The sequence below is a fragment of the Molothrus aeneus genome, chromosome 2, assembly GCF_037042795.1.
Source record: "Molothrus aeneus isolate 106 chromosome 2, BPBGC_Maene_1.0, whole genome shotgun sequence".
Taxonomy (NCBI): Eukaryota; Metazoa; Chordata; class Aves; order Passeriformes; family Icteridae; genus Molothrus; species Molothrus aeneus.
The window spans coordinates 54,920,819-54,936,778 of NC_089647.1; the positions used below are offsets into that span (position 1 = coordinate 54,920,819).

The 15,960-nt window shown below is 38.2% G+C and overlaps 1 protein-coding gene across 1 annotated transcript in view; it reads right to left on the reverse strand.

Annotated features, from left to right (window-relative positions):
* The window catches only part of GTF2F2 (general transcription factor IIF subunit 2), a 78,918-nt gene that overhangs the window by 1,402 nt on the left and 61,556 nt on the right, over positions 1-15,960 (reverse strand). Inside the window, exons 7-8 of the mRNA XM_066571384.1 lie at positions 8,877-8,976; positions 3,936-4,079 (exon numbers count right to left, since the gene is read on the reverse strand). Coding sequence (XP_066427481.1) covers positions 3,936-4,079; positions 8,877-8,976 — 244 coding nt within the window. The remainder of the gene's footprint in view (positions 1-3,935; positions 4,080-8,876; positions 8,977-15,960) is intronic.

Sequence of the window (15,960 nt, forward strand, 5' to 3'; positions counted from 1 at the left end):
AAGAGAAAGAAAAAAACCAAAACAAGTAGAGCTATTATACCAGTAGTATAATAATCTTTGACAAAACACAACTCACTGATATTGCCCTCCTTCGCTCTTTATAATAAACACCAGTAATTTTCATAAGAGTCACAAGAGCCTGCTTGTTTGTTTAATTATTAATTGGGACTGAGATGAGTGGATTGTCATGGCAACTACAGACCACAGTTTAAGAATCCCCACATTAAATTCATAATTGCTCGAGTTTGAGCAATTTAATCCTGTTGGAGTGCTTATATTGAACTGGAGTTGTTGGAATGCTTGTATTTTCTGCATCTGCAGTTCCACTAATTATCAATGTACTCCAAGCCATTAAAACCAACAAATATATGTTGAAGACACAGGAAAATAAGAAAGGCTGATTGTCTAAGTGTTCCTTACACTCTTTCCCTTTTTGCTAAATGGAAAAGCTAGGAAATACATGAACAAAAAATATGTTCTCAGTCAGTAAAATAAGTGTATTTTAGTAAAATTTATCCTTACTCTCCCTCTCCACACATCAAAAGTATGCAAAGCAGCCCAACACGTAAGACTGGTGACTGTCAGGGGTGTGCATATGAACCAGCTTCTTAGGGTCTAGGGTGTTTCCTTTGAGCAGAGCTGTTCACTGTGCAGGGATGGCTCCTCAGCCTTCTGGGGCGCAGAATGCAAACCCCAGCAGGTGGCAGCAGCAGATCGCCGCCGTCCCTTCGCACACCTCGTCTGTTGCAGAGATGCCGTCATTGTTCCCTTCAGGTACCCGGGACACACGCTCGCTACGGCAGCCATGCATCACGCACGGTGCAAAAGGTGCTGGGAGCAGGTGAAACAGCCATTCCTGCACGGGTGTGTGCAGATGTGCACACCTGCATACCCACCGCCTGCACACGAGGCAGTGTCACCGACAGACACTTCAGAACATGGCAGAGTGGGTGGGAGAAACACCTGGCCGCAAGGTTAAACTCTGCTCCAGATCACATGGACAGAGAACTCGAAAAAATCCCACATAATTGCACGCAGTGCCATGAGATACACTGATGTTCAGTTCCTGAGCTGGCAGATCTAGTCTGCCTGGGAAGCTGGGTCACAAGGTGTGATGCTGCTGCTGGGCTCAGGCAGAGTAAAACCACTATGGCTGGACTTTCCACAGCACCCACCCAAACCCACCCACCCAGCTACATGAAGCCTATTTTTAATTTCAACTACTTTTCAGACCTAATTACCCAGGCAGTTCTGTTTCTCTCAGGGCAAAACTCCAAGAGTGTAACAAAATGGAACAAAACCAACCCAAACCAAATAGCAAGGTAAGGTCTGTGACACAGGTAACAGCACTTCAAGCTGGAACAGTGAACTGCAGCAGCTGCGGATTTGCCGCTTACTTACCATCTCTGCTGCAGGGGGTAACCAGGCAGGAGAGGTGTTAGGGAGGGCAGCTGAGAGCATTAACCCCAAAACATCATTGTGTGTGCACAGACAAGACAGAACTGCTGGAGTTTTTAGACAATTATGAAACATGGATAATCCCACTGTGCTGTGCTGTACCTGAGAACAAGTGGCTTGAAGAGACGAGTTCAGGGGATGCTATCATTTTGCCTGCAGGATCAATTCTCCTTCTAGAAACCAGGATTCTCCACATGGGTCTGCAGTGCACCAGGCTGGCCTATGTATCTTGAAGTATAGTGCTCTGACACTGTACCATGCAGAGAAACCCACACTACTCCCACTGATGCCAAATACTGAATTTTAGAGCCTGGTGATTGCTAATCAGGGAGCCACAATTTTTTCTCAGAAAGGGATCCTGTGTGTTTATGAACACATAATTCTAGCACAGAAACTCATCTGTAGGTGATCTGTTAATATATTTAAATCATCATCTGCTCTGTTCTACCTTTCCTCATGATTTTTTCCATATAAAGTGAGATGTTATCATGGAATTATGGGATAAAAATTTCTGAGGAGTTAACTTAAAAGCTCTAAAAATCCTTCTGAAACTTTGAGGAGGAAACAAACTCTGTTGTATTTAGGATAACCATTACTTAAAGCTAAAATAGAAGAAAAAATCCAAACAATCTACTCAATTTTTTAAAAATACAGTTCTTAGGCCACTGGCTCCATCCTGCTTCCATTCTTCACCAAGATTTGATTTCTCACAGATAGTATTAAGTTCTCAGCCATGAAGCCCAAGTCTGGAATTACTGCAATATTTCCAGGGAGCATTCAGTACTTACATCTGGGTAGGTGGCAAAATATTTGCCTACTACAGCAAATTGTTATTTTGCATTAGAATGAAAAACAAATAAATCCAAGTTTCCCTAATATAGCAGTAATTTACATTCAGAAAATACTTGTTTTGTGATTTCATGACACAAATAAAGATGGCAGCAACTTCTTGTGTAACATGCAACATATTCTGTAGCAAGGGTTTAATTTACTATTTACATTTACCATTACATAAGAAAAGTACCTTTATTTATTTGTAACTTCAAGTTCTCCAGTGGCTTAAGTGGGAGTCTACTGCAAGCTGACATCATGGTAGATGAGATAAATCTGTACCGACTTGCATTCAAAGTGATCGAGATAGTGACTGCCACACTTCTCTTACCAAAAATAAAACCCACTAAAAATTTTCTTGCCACTTCCTCCATACCTTCCTCCTATTCCTTCCTCCTTCTCAGCTCCCATGACCCACACACCTTCTCTGCTGCAGAGAAATGGAGCTGACTCATGAGATAAATGAATGGAAGACATGGATATGTTACTCAACTTTCAAGTTTCTTTCAAGGCACTAGAACACAGTGAACCTACATGGATTTTACTTGGGTAACATCTTTGTGCAGCTTCTAACCAAACAGATTGTTCACCTATACAAAGGCTCTGACAGAGATACACTTCATTCTAAATGTGAAGTGAGCAAAACTAGTAAGCATCTTCAATTTTTTTACAGAGTATTTTTTCCATAATCCAGCTGTTACTGTTCTTTCTTCTGCCTTAGCTCTAACAACCTGTGACATTGTTGCTCCATTTAGACTCCAAGATAATTAAGTCCCCTTAAGTCTTCTGAAATCTGCAGCTGGGTTGAGGATAGATATTGAAGTTGGCAGTGAAAAACATCAAAAACACTGAAGGTCCTTCACATGTCACTGTCACCCTGCCACTCTTGCCTGGTCTGCTCAAGGAAAGCTTTAACACAGAAAGAAGGGAAAGAACTGGAAAGTTATGGTTCGTACATGAAGAGGCTGACAGGCACTGCAAGACAACAAAACCATCACATATGCAGATGTCTTGGTGCTTTTCTTGTCTGTGTATCAGAACACCGTTTAAAAGAAAACCCCAAATAAATCCTAAATATCAACCACCTAAACTCTTAACCTAAAAATTACCCTATTTGTAAAGGAAATCCAGTGATTTTGGAGGTATTGAGCCTGAGCTTATGATGCCTGAGCTTCTAATATGCACAATCCTTTCATTTAATACAAATTTCATGAAATATAGAAAAAGAGCAACCCCTGTTGCTGTCCAAAATACAGTTCAGAAGCTGAGGGAAAGGCTGACCATAGACTAACATAAGCTGCTGCTGCCAAGATAACTAGGCTTCAGTGAGGACAGGAGTAGCAGGGGAGACATGAGAGCATTACAGAAGTTGGTTCCTAGTATTAAAGGAAACCTAAATAAGAAAGAGACCATTTAGGTTATTTAAACCATCTCTGTAAAGAAAAAGCACACTCACTACAATGTTTGGTATCCTACACTGTCCTACAATGCTGAATTTAAAACTTGATGATTTCAGTTTGTTGTAAAACATATTTAGAGAGGAGTTTCTAAGGCATATAATACATATTAAACTATTTTCTAGATATGTAAAATACACACAGCAGTAACTACTGAAAATGGTTGTATTTAAGACTTGCAGTACATACCACTGGCTGTTTGGTTATGTCCACCAGGTCTTTAATGTTGTAATACTGATGTTTCTCAAAGGCTGAAAAAAGCATGTCCAGCACTTGTTGTTTATCAGCTCGAGCTCTTTTTCCATCTTCTTTCTTCTTCTTCTCATATTCAATCTGTTACAAAACATGTTTTAAAGACATTCACATGTAATGCTGTATAATTCCCAGTGCTGAACATAAAGCTACAAAAACCTCTTCTATTTAACAAAACACTGTTCAATGACTGAGTGTTTTTCATCTGGAAAGTTTTCTTTTGAACATTCAAATATTCTTTTGTGAGCATAAACTAAGCACTTTGTCCTCAGCACCATAAGCTTCTCAGATTATCTGCTTTAACCAGAGAAAAAGAAAAAAAGTGGAAATAGAGCCTGCAGGTGCCCAAACCCAGAAAAAAACCCCTAATAATAATATAAGAATCCAAACTGAGACTGTATTCTCGCTCCACCTCTGTTGGTACCAGCTTCTGAGGTACAATGACAAATGCCAAACAACCTCCAAAGTGCCATGCTTGGGAAAATCCACAGACTAACATGGCTACATCCACAATCATAACAACCACCTGCCCAAAGAATGTTCCCAATGGCCCTTGGACACTGCCTTATTTTCTCCAGAAGCAGTAGTCAAGGCATAGACTCCATTCAATATACAACCAATCTTCAAAGTCACACTTTGAGGATCTGGATGGTTTCTCTTCAGGAGAAACCAGAGTAGCACACATGAAGTTGCACTAGTCCCAAAAAATCAAACCTTCTAAGCAGACAGAGGCCCTTTGTTGCCACACATCATCCTACTTCAAACTGTACATTAAAAACTACTTAACCATTATAATCTGCACCAGATGACTATATATCTTCACAGAAACTTTTATCGCCTCCAAAAATACATCCTCTGATTCATCATCAGAAGCACAGACCAGCACACCCCAAACAAACCCCAGTCACCAAAGAGCACCAACCGCGACACCTGCCAGCACATCACCCCACATCACCCACCCCCAATACCACCCTGAACAGAAAACCAGCCAGCTCCTTGGAACCAACAAAAGTGATCCAGAAGGTGGTGTAAGTCATGTAATCATCAAGTGCTTTCAGGCAAACTGCGTGGGTGAATCCACAGCAGCACAATGTACAGCAGAAAAGATGCATGTGATCAATAAGGGACACGCGCCTGACTGTAAATGAGATAATTCTGTATGGCAGTCGTTCTGCTTCTGACGGCTCAAATCTGACTCTCAAAAGGAAGACCTTCAGATGAAAAGCATATAAATGAAAATGCACAGATCTACTAGATACTAAAGATCTTATTTTAAAGAAGAAAGATTGGTTTTATGGCCCAATTCATGTTTTTCCTATGTATCCTTGCCAGCTAACTCCCTCCTACTCTCAGAGTGAAAATAGCCTGTCTCTTGGTAGCTGTCCCAAAGTGACTAAAGAATATTGCCACCTTTGCTGTGGCTTCCAGGTCTCCAGCCAGCCAACTACCTTCTTCACATTCTGAAATGGATATACATCTTTAAACTGGATGCAGAGCAATTGTTCCCAACCTGTAGCTTGAAGTCTCTTACTTCTGCTTTAAACTAAAATGGGTGTGCACAACTAAATACTTGCCTGCTTTTCTAACTCCATGCAGTGTTATAAAAGCTACAATCTCACCACACAAACCCATCACGCTATTGATTTTTATCCAGTAAGTACAGTTTAGAGTAATTATTTAACTCTTTAGCCAGTGCATTTAAAGAAGAATAAATCTTCTAAACATTAATAGCTTTGCAACATAGCAAACTGTAACATCAAGCAAGGCAGCTTGACAGTACATCATCTTGGTTGCCAGGATCCACAGCAGAACTGCTGCACCACAGACACGAGAAGAACATAAACCTATGACACTGGCCTTCCCTTAAACAATAGCATGTCAAAACATTTGCTTCTTCTGGAAGTCCAGCAGACAATTACTAAAAAAATTCCATGTGAATATTCTAATAGTCTTAATTCATTAATATATAAAATCAACTCACATAAAAAACTGTGTATCAAACCCTCCCTTTATTGAAAAGTTACTAGCCGCTGATGCCCCAGTTGCCCACTCTCTAATTAGCAATACTCTAGCATTTTCCTCTAACTTCAGCAACAGTTTCCACTGTTGTCTGATGGAAGAGCACATTGAGAAGTGCTAAAAAAAAAAAAGCCTGGTGTCTTCTGTTGCTGATTTCTTCTTTTTGGCCTTGTGAATACACTGCTCACAGCAATTTACAATGCAGCCTTTCACTTTTTTCCTTCCTGTTTTCTTTGCAAACAGGATCTTCTATGTAGTAGGCTTAAAGCACTTTTTAATAGTCATGTAATAGAATGCACCTACACTGTAAACTAATTAGATGTCTTTAAAGTTCTGTGGTATTTTTAATTTAAAAGCATTCAAATACTATTTGATTTCAAGGAAGGACCATTTTAGAACAAGCTGTTTAGCACAGAAGTTGTGAGTTTATCCCCAGAAGACTTTATACTGAAATCAATTTCTCTTTGTTTACCTTCCCAGGATGTTGCTAAGCTTGCTGAAAAGCTGCTAAAATTGCCTTCTTGAAAGGCATTAATACTGAAGCTGATGTAACTGCTTTGGTAGACAGTGAATATAAAAGTCATAGAGAAGTTAGAATAAATCCAAAGCTTCATCTAAAGATGAAGTAAAGATGAAGACTCTAAAGTAGTCCTAAAGGTTTTCTTGTCTCCTGGAGCATGGGTACCAACCTCTTCAGTACAGGACATTGGGAAGAGAGGACCACAAAGAAACCACTAAAAGAAGCCTCTGAAAGGCTAGCCAGAAGCACTGAAGAAACTTTCTGCTGTATTATGAAAAACAATTAAGTCACAGAAAGGTTCCAGCTTCAAAAATATTAACCTTGCAACTTTGCAAACACATTTAATATTTATAGATATAATGGAGGTCTTTTCCCCAGAGAAGAAAAGCTAAGTTACAACCTTCGCATATATTGTAATGGAATTGCAATTTCTTCAAATAAAAATATAGGTGTAATATAATTTCTTGCAAAAATAATCTAATCACTTTCCCAGTCCTTGAATTCAAACAAGCTATTGCTATTCCCCATCCACATGTAATTTATTTCCCTCCTCCTTCTTGCTGTACGTGCCTTTATAGGTACACGAAGCAGCCACAATTAAGCCCCATTTTATATTCTTTCCTTCAAGAAATGCTAACCCTTTCTCTCTTCCTTAGTAGATACTCATTCTTCCCGTAGAAACTGCCCAGATGATGACTGTATTAACATATATGACAATTTCTACATTTTTATTTCTTTCTCGTGAAAGTCTTGTCCCCAACACAGCACCATACAATTACATGCAAAGCAGCAGGGTCTAAGAAAGCAGTTGCTGCTTGAAAACAGCAGAAAAATTCAACCAAGAGGTTTTAAAAATTCATGGACTTTTTCTCCCAGTTATATACCCTTTTAGCCATTTAACCTGAACCTTAATAAAAGACTTAATGAACAGAAAGATTTTGTAGAAAGTAGTCATGCCTCGGCCTTTAGAGTCAAGGCAACATCTAGGTGACTCAAGTACAAGAATGTCTTACAAGATTTTTCCCATCAGAACACCTTTAGGGTAGACATGAAAACTAAACACACTGCTGATGGATTTCTATGACCATGGACAGCTATGTAACCAATAAAAATATAATAATTAGGACACAAGAGCATCATCACTTTTAACAGGCCTAGTTATACCCCCTCAATCTCACACAAGATTTAAATTACCATAATGATATGGTGACCTGCAGTTTGCAGCTGGAATAAAGATACAAAGATTATCTCTAGGCTGTAGTCATACTGCCATAATTATGCTGGTGTCAGGGAAATGGAACAGCATCCCACTAAAAAGAGAAGCTGTACCCTACCAAAGCTCATTCAAAAATTAAAAACACCAGCAGCATCATAAAACAATATACTGATGTAAAACTGCATCTGCACAGTAGGACACATCAGTGTGACTGTTTTGGTTAAATGGCATTCCCTCAGCTGTTATTACAGTTATATTGGTATGATCATCCATGTAAAGAGCAGACTTTGAACAGTAACTACTACAAAATAGACCCATGAGAGAAAAATTATTATTTCTGGTTCTGTGGCAATAGACTGACTTTCATAATAATGCTTAAATATCATCCAGTATATTGTCACTTGTTTTATGTAAATAAAATCTTAATAAAAAGTGAAAAAGTTTAAATGACTAACACAGTGATTCATTTTCAGTATGACTTAATGTTACTCACATTCAACATACTCAAGGAGTATCTTTAAGGAAAAGGACGTTATAGTTTATATGTACATCAACTGATCTGGAACAGCAGTGTGGGTGTAATATTGACAAAGCCAATGATGCCAATAACATGTACTGTGAAGGTAGGAAACAGAAAAATTATCAGCTGTTACTCTTTTCTGCTTGTTGCCAATTCCTCCAAAGGACTGGAAACTAATGATTCTTTTCAAGTCCTTTACTCTCCTGCAGATGGTAAGTTATTTGGCTCAAAAGAGTGTTTCCACATCTCATAGCACAAAGCCAGAACTGCCTTTCATCCACAAATGTCAAAATTACATTAAAAAAAAGATTAGAGGAAGAATGTAATAAAGCCACTAAAAAGGGTTGGGTGAAGGTGGTCTGCCCTCCATCAGATAACACAAGACAGTTACGACTGGCAGACCTTAGCCCCAAGGGTGATACTGGTCTTGAGACAGAAAGAAGATCCCCAGAAGACAAAATCAAGGCGAAATCAGGTGACATAGAGCATTGACAAAGACAGTGGCCAACTATGAGCAAAAGAGCTGCTGGACAGCAGCAGAGCAGTCCTGGAGTCCTAAGCCAAATTCCTCCTGAAGAAGAGAAAATACTAAAAGCTACTTACATTATACTGATGATTAGCCACTGGTTTATAGTTCGTGGTTACAGCTTTGTCCAGCTGCTGTGATAACCTTACAGGTTTAGAAGATTCTTCTATCTGTAATCTACAAAAAGAAAACAAGAATAAAAAGTTCAGACCAGCACACACTGAAAGTGAAGTCTAAAAATCTGCAGCTATGAACCAACTATTATCAAGGATCAGATGTAAACAATCTATAAGGCAAAACAGATGCACTCTTCTGGATTAAGTTCTTCTTACTCTATTTTTGCTCAAGGACACTGAACTATTAGTTCAGTGGGTGCTGAACTAATAGCTCATAGGAACTGAAGTTCATAGGGTGCTGTATGCTACAGAAGATATTGAAATGCTGAAAATCAAACAGCTGAAGAGAAGATACTAAAACCGAATTTTGAACACAAATTTCACTGCAAAAACCTAATGCTCAGATTGAAAAAAAGCCCTTGCTCTTAAAAAAGATCAAACCCAACCCAAATGAATGCAGAATCTCACAGCTTACTCAGCTGAGGGATGAAAAAAGCTTTTCATCCACCTCTGCTAACCCATAACCTTCTCTTAGATATTGAAATGTAAAAACATAAATTTCTGTGACCTTTCTTTTGGCATTACAGTACAGTAAGAGAGTGCAAATAACAGTTTTAAGAGCATTATAAAGACATGAAGACAGAAAAATCTACCCAGCTTCAAATCAATGTGGAATCAAGTCTCTATTACACAGATAACAATAGGTGACCTTCAATTCTCTTTGGGAAAGACTCTCAGAAGGTCACTGGTTGAGGACATCTTGTAAAGCTCATCCCTATGTAATTTAAAGCTTCTGTATGTTGATGTAGATGGAGTGTTCCATTTAATTCAGATTTAGCACTCAAGAATTTCTACTTGAAATGAAGAAGCAAGACACCAGGCTCTAGAAAAGCACAGGACATGGCCTTTTAGACACAATGGCTTTATGGCACATCTGATTAAAATGTTAATTATCAGTGAAGCAGTTTTGTTTCTAAAGGTGCATCCTGTAGGCAGAGGAGTCAATTTCCACTAAACACAGTATAACACAGCCCAATAAATGCACAGTGATGCTTGCTTCTTTCCAAACAAAAATTAATATGGTGACCTTAATGCCAATAATAACTGCATGTTTACTAGTGTAAAGCATACAAATTACAAAACTGACAGATCTTTAAAAACTGTAAATGTTTGAGTTCACTGATTTATTTTTGTAAAGATATCATTTACACCCAAAAAGATAAAATTTAAATTTAGCGTGTTTCTGAATGAACACCTGAACAACCTAAATAAATTACATTTGCAGGAAGTAATAAATCAAGAAATAAATTCTCCAGCTGTAGTGACTTGAAAGGAAGAAAATCATCCCTTATAGCTGGTATTGCTGGACAGTAGGCAGAGACAGTGTTTTCTCATACATAGATAAACTTGCTTCCTCTTGAATCTTTCTATCATAAAAATGTAGAACATGAGGCAATGGTTGCTTAAGAGCAGTAAAAACTACAGAAAAAATGACAAGTCTGCAAAAGGAAGAAGGAAAATCAATTGGAAGGTAAATGAACAGTGAACATGTTTTGCTTATCACAAGAGTTTATCTTTTGGCCTTCAATCTAATTAAATGATTTTAAAGATTTTCTTCATCTGGTTATGAAACATCTTCTAAACTCATGTTTCACAAAAGGCATAGACCAAAATTAAATCACTATCTTGTCTACAAATCTGTCTTTTTCTCTACTTCTCCATTGCTTAATATTTTTCTTTTTGGTCCCAATGACTTTTTAAATTTTTAAATAGTTTAGCTTTAATTTTTACATAGTTTGGCTTTAATTCCTTTATTTTTTTCCAGTTCATCATGTTTCTATTTGTTTGATCTGGGGAGTTTTCCAGTTCTTCCTCTCCTGTATTCTAGCTATTTCTCATCTCACTTCTCCCCCCATTTTTCCTTCATAAAGGAGATTTCCTGCTCAACCCATTTACTGATACTGCTCCTGTTCATGAGACAGGGGCTCCTTGAGACAAACTGGGAATTCTTGTCACCCTCTTCCCCTCCAAAGCCACTGCACCAACTTCATGTGCATCAGATTAAGTTATTTGATTTACAATGTAACTCCAGAGTCCTTCTCATAACAGCTACAGTACAGGGTCCTAACAATACTTAAATACATCAGATGGTGTCACGCTTTCAGGGAGTGCCAGGCATTCAACAGTGACCTATCTTCATGATTAATCCTCCTTGCACTGGGCTTTATATTCATTACTCTTTACAATGTAAATTAACAATATCTCTATTTCTTCACATACACAGCCAAAGAACTCTTCAATGATGAATTGTCAGCCATGGACTTTAGATACCACTCATGTTCAAGGCCTCTTCCTGATCTGGCATTTTAAAATTACAATAGAGGAAATTTCAACCCCCATTCAGTGCGGCTTCCTTAAATTAATTCTTCTTTGCCCAAAAGTACACTAGCAATTTATTTCTTAACATTTTTCACTCCCCATGCAGGATATGCATTTCAGCTCTTTTATGTTAACCTCCGAATTTCCAAATCAGTAGAAAACCAAATGTGTAAGAGAGCTAATAGACTTCTCAGAGGCCTCCCTTCGAAGGTTGATGGAAGTGAAGGTACACTTAACAAGTAAAGTTCTCCAGCATATAATCTTGAAAACAAAGAAAAACTTACTGCCTGCTTAGGAAACAGAATGAAAGCCAACCAAGTGAAAATGGAGAGGGACCATCTAAGCTTGTTTGTGAAATGGCAGAAGACTTCAGAAAGATCTATACATAGCAAGTAACAAATACATCAGCTACAAATGTATGTCTCTGGAATTTCAGAGATATTTGTGTTGTACATTGATATTTCTTGCCAAAGGTTTCCAAATTACAACCACAGATCTCACAGATCTCAGATGGTCTTTAGAACACTGGTTTACAGTAAAATGTTAACCTTTTCTTTTGGTTTCTACTGCTGTAGTGAGAGGTGAAAATACACTACATTCCTGATACTACTTTTTAATGCAAACAATTACAGCCATGGCCACATGCCAATATGGAAATTTATATGGGAAGCATGGTGACTCAGGAGGCAAAGCTTTTTATTAATAGCTTTTATTCTACACATGCATCTTGCTCTTCTCCCTTATGGCTGCCCTTCCCATTTATTTTTCTGCAGCTTTCACAATTTCACAGAGCCTCAGGTTACCTTCCTTTACCTTCCTTCCACTGGGCTTGCAGGTGGAATATTGTCACGCAATCCTACATGGAATAATAGCTGATGCACATCTGGAATTTGCCTCACAAAAATGCATGAATAAAGGGACTGACAAACATGGTATAAACACCATATTAGCAAGTGGTTCACATGGGGATGAAGCACTGAAATTTGCTTAGCGCATTATGAAGGGTAAAGACAAACAGCCCATAATCATTTTGTCCAGATGATTTGCTGATACAGACACTATCTGCAGGGAAAATACAGCATGGTTGTTTGGGTTTTTTTCAAAATCATGCTGCAATTCTGTTATATTCAGAAAGTAGTATGTCTGGGGGAATATAATTGACTTTTTAAATTTGCATAGGTGTTGTCTGAAAAAATTTGATTAAATATATAAATTTATACATTCCAGTAATTATACACTTAAAAATACATAACAAAAGGTATAAACTGGAAATTGTACTAGCCTTTTAGACAGATGTTAAAACATGTTACAGATATAATTACTTTTAATTATTTACAATTTCTTAAACAGAATTTAAAAAGCAGTATTAAACAAGAATATCCGGCAGTGCTTTATGCAGAATTGTCTCAGAGTGGACCTGCTGAATCTTAAACGAAACTGCTGGTAGGAATAAAGAAAAAAAATCAATAGATATTCTGAGTCACTGGTGGCACTGATTTAAAGGAGCAGTGGCTTTTTACCTATTACCCTTTATTGTGATTTGCAGGAGTTAAAAGACTTTGTTATCGCTCTGAACAATAGACAAATATCCAAACTCTTGTTGAAATAGATAGAGCCATACTTCATGCTAATATCTGGCCTAAAAAATAAAGAGAAAATGGAGATATATTTTCCTCCAAACTGCCAATGAATTAGCAACGGAGCAGCCACCAGCCTGCACAGTGTGGTTTTCTCTTCCGCCCCCAAGATCAAATATAGCTCTTCCACCTTGAAATACAGCAAGTAACCAGCACGGCATCGAATTCACCATGGTCATTTCCCAGCAAAACACATTTCATACCACAGCTTTGATTTGTCATTGTGCTTATACTTGAATAAGGGGAAAAAAACATTCAAACAGACTGGAAATAATTCCACAGGACTTGGCAACATGTAGCAAACTCATACAAGAAGACAGATGAAGACAGTATGTACATTCCTAGGAAGAGATATTCATTGTTTTTTAAATACATGTAATTTTCAGCAACAAAAAATAAACCAAAGACCTTTAGAACTAATAATCTACTGTGATTAATCTTTTGTCACAAAACAAATGTTTCAAAGATTTGAAGCAGGTATTAATCACAAACACTGCTAGGGCTCGAATTCTTTGCCTTTCTAAAGAAATTATTTCACAGATAAGAGAGTTTATGTACTTTTTTCTGCTTGGCTATCTGTACACAGGGCACCAGTAAGTAAGGAGTCAGCCTTACCGATGCAAAAAAAGGAAAAGTTGTGTTTCTTCTCTCTCTGCAGTAACACCAATGCACTAGAAGAAAGCAGGCCCACTGCCCAAAGCTTTGGAGGAGAAGAAACACAAACTCTCCATCTTTGCACAGTTTTGTAGCTTTTCTCTAATTGCTCACAGAAGTTCCCAGTCCAATACCAGGGAACTGAAAGCCAAGGACTAATTCTCTCATCGTCCCTTACTCAGTAATCTTGTACTAGAACCAGGCATTGACAGCTGAATTACATGAAGTTTCATGATACCTGATATGGGCTATGAAGCTTTTCCTTTGCTTCCTTATTTCTCTAAGCATCCCAAACATGACAGAAGTAGGCACATCCTGAAATATCTCATCCAAAACAAACTAATAAAATAAATGCAACAATATAGCCTCACAGCTACTCTTCTTTGGTTCATTTGGACTTCTGCACCTTGCTGAGGTTCAGGTAGCATCTCTTTTGACTTTCTCTCCAAGCAAGAATAGCAGTAATGTAAGAAGCAAGCAGATAATCAACAAGAGATGAACATTCTTTTAAGATACTGAAACTTTAAAAAGTTCACTCATTCTGTGAGAACTAAGGGACTTCAGCACCTCATGGTGCACATTCTGCTAAAACAACCCCATGGCAGTGCTCAAGCACAAACAACATAGGAAATTACTAGAATGGCCACACCAGTAAAAACACGCACTGTCTAATAATAAGAATGACAATCTGTCGCTACACCAAACAATCTGTCATATATTCTCAAAGATAAGAACAACATGCAAATTCTGCACGTTGTGTTTCATTGCAAGGAGCCCCACTGTCTCACGTTCCATGGAGGCGGATGACAGCCTCCATCGCATGGATGAATCCACTGCTCTTCAGACACTCGGCGTTACTCCAGCACAGTCAAAGCAAAGGGAGTCTGTCCCCATTTCTGAAGACTAGACAGGCAGACAGAGAAGAGCAGGAACCGAATGAAAATGGCATTAAGAAGCGCATTTGCCAGCGTTAAATAACTGTTTCAGATTATTAATACAGGATATGATTTATAACTAATTTTAAGTCCTGAAACCCTGGCATTTCAAGAAAAGAGCTGTAATTACTATGTGTTCAGATATTAGATTTTTCTGAAGTTGACATCTTCAACTATATATGCTGAAGGATAAGCAATGAATCATAGGAATATATGACAATTTCATGTCTAATTCTCAGACAGCTACCACAGCCACAACTGAAGACTCCAATTCTACATATTGTATCTTCCTCCAGTACAGAACATTAGATGATATAAATGGCAATTCAACAATAAGTAACAATTTCTTATGCATTTTATTTTCTGGATTGACAAAAAGTGAATAATTGATTAAAACCAATCCAAGATTTCCTCTCTGAGTTTAGTATTGCAAATGACTAAAACCTTTTCAGCTAAGCTTGTGTAAACAAATAATATAAAGATAAAATAAAACCTATTTTAGCATTAGTAGTGATATAATTGAATAATTTTCTCTATTTGTTTGATGCACTACTTTGAACATGTTAAGTGATGCCCTAATGCAATTAGCATGAAAAAAATTGTAACATCTGCTTGACATCACAGATATTTTTAATCAAGCTCATGTGTGTCTACTGATACTTCCACTGGAAGCATTCTGACACTGATGAAGTCAAGCTCTGGCATTGCCTGGTCCACACTGGGGACAAGGTTGGAAGAGTTTTATCTGAGGCTAAGTTCAAGAAGGAATCATACCTCAGAGGAATCTTCTTTATTAAATGAGGTTATAAATAGCCTATCCATTAGTGCAGCTGAAAAGGTTTGTTTCTTGGCCCTGCCTCTATTAGGCTTGTCTGTCCAGGTCTGGATCTCTGTTTGTTTGTTGCCTCCCCCTTTTACTCAGCACCCACCCTGTTTTCCAGTGAAAAGGGTCCATGACTAGATATCCTTAAGGGCAGAGATTCCCATTCAACCTTGTGAAGCAAGGCAGCCTTTGCATCCTCCTTGTGCTTTCAGGAGGACTTGGGTCACAGCATCACCCCCTTGCCTCGCAGGTGAAAAGGCCCTTTCAGCACTGTTTAGGCTGTTGATTGATAGAAAATCACACAACCAACCACAAAATCATTTAGGTTGGAAAAGGTCTTTAATTTCAACCATTAACCCAGCACTGCCAAATGCACCACTAAACCATGTCCCAGAGTGTCCCTCCAGGTCTTTTAGTGTCTCCAGGGATGGTGACTCAATCACTACCCTTGGCAGCCTGTTCCAATGCTTGACATCCACTTCAGTGAAAAAATGTTTCCTACAATGCAATCTAAACCTCCCCTGGTATAGCTTGAGGTTGTTTCCTCTTGTCCTACCATTTATTGCAAAGAAATGAACACTTCCTTATTACAATTCATGTACTCTGGAAGAGCAGAA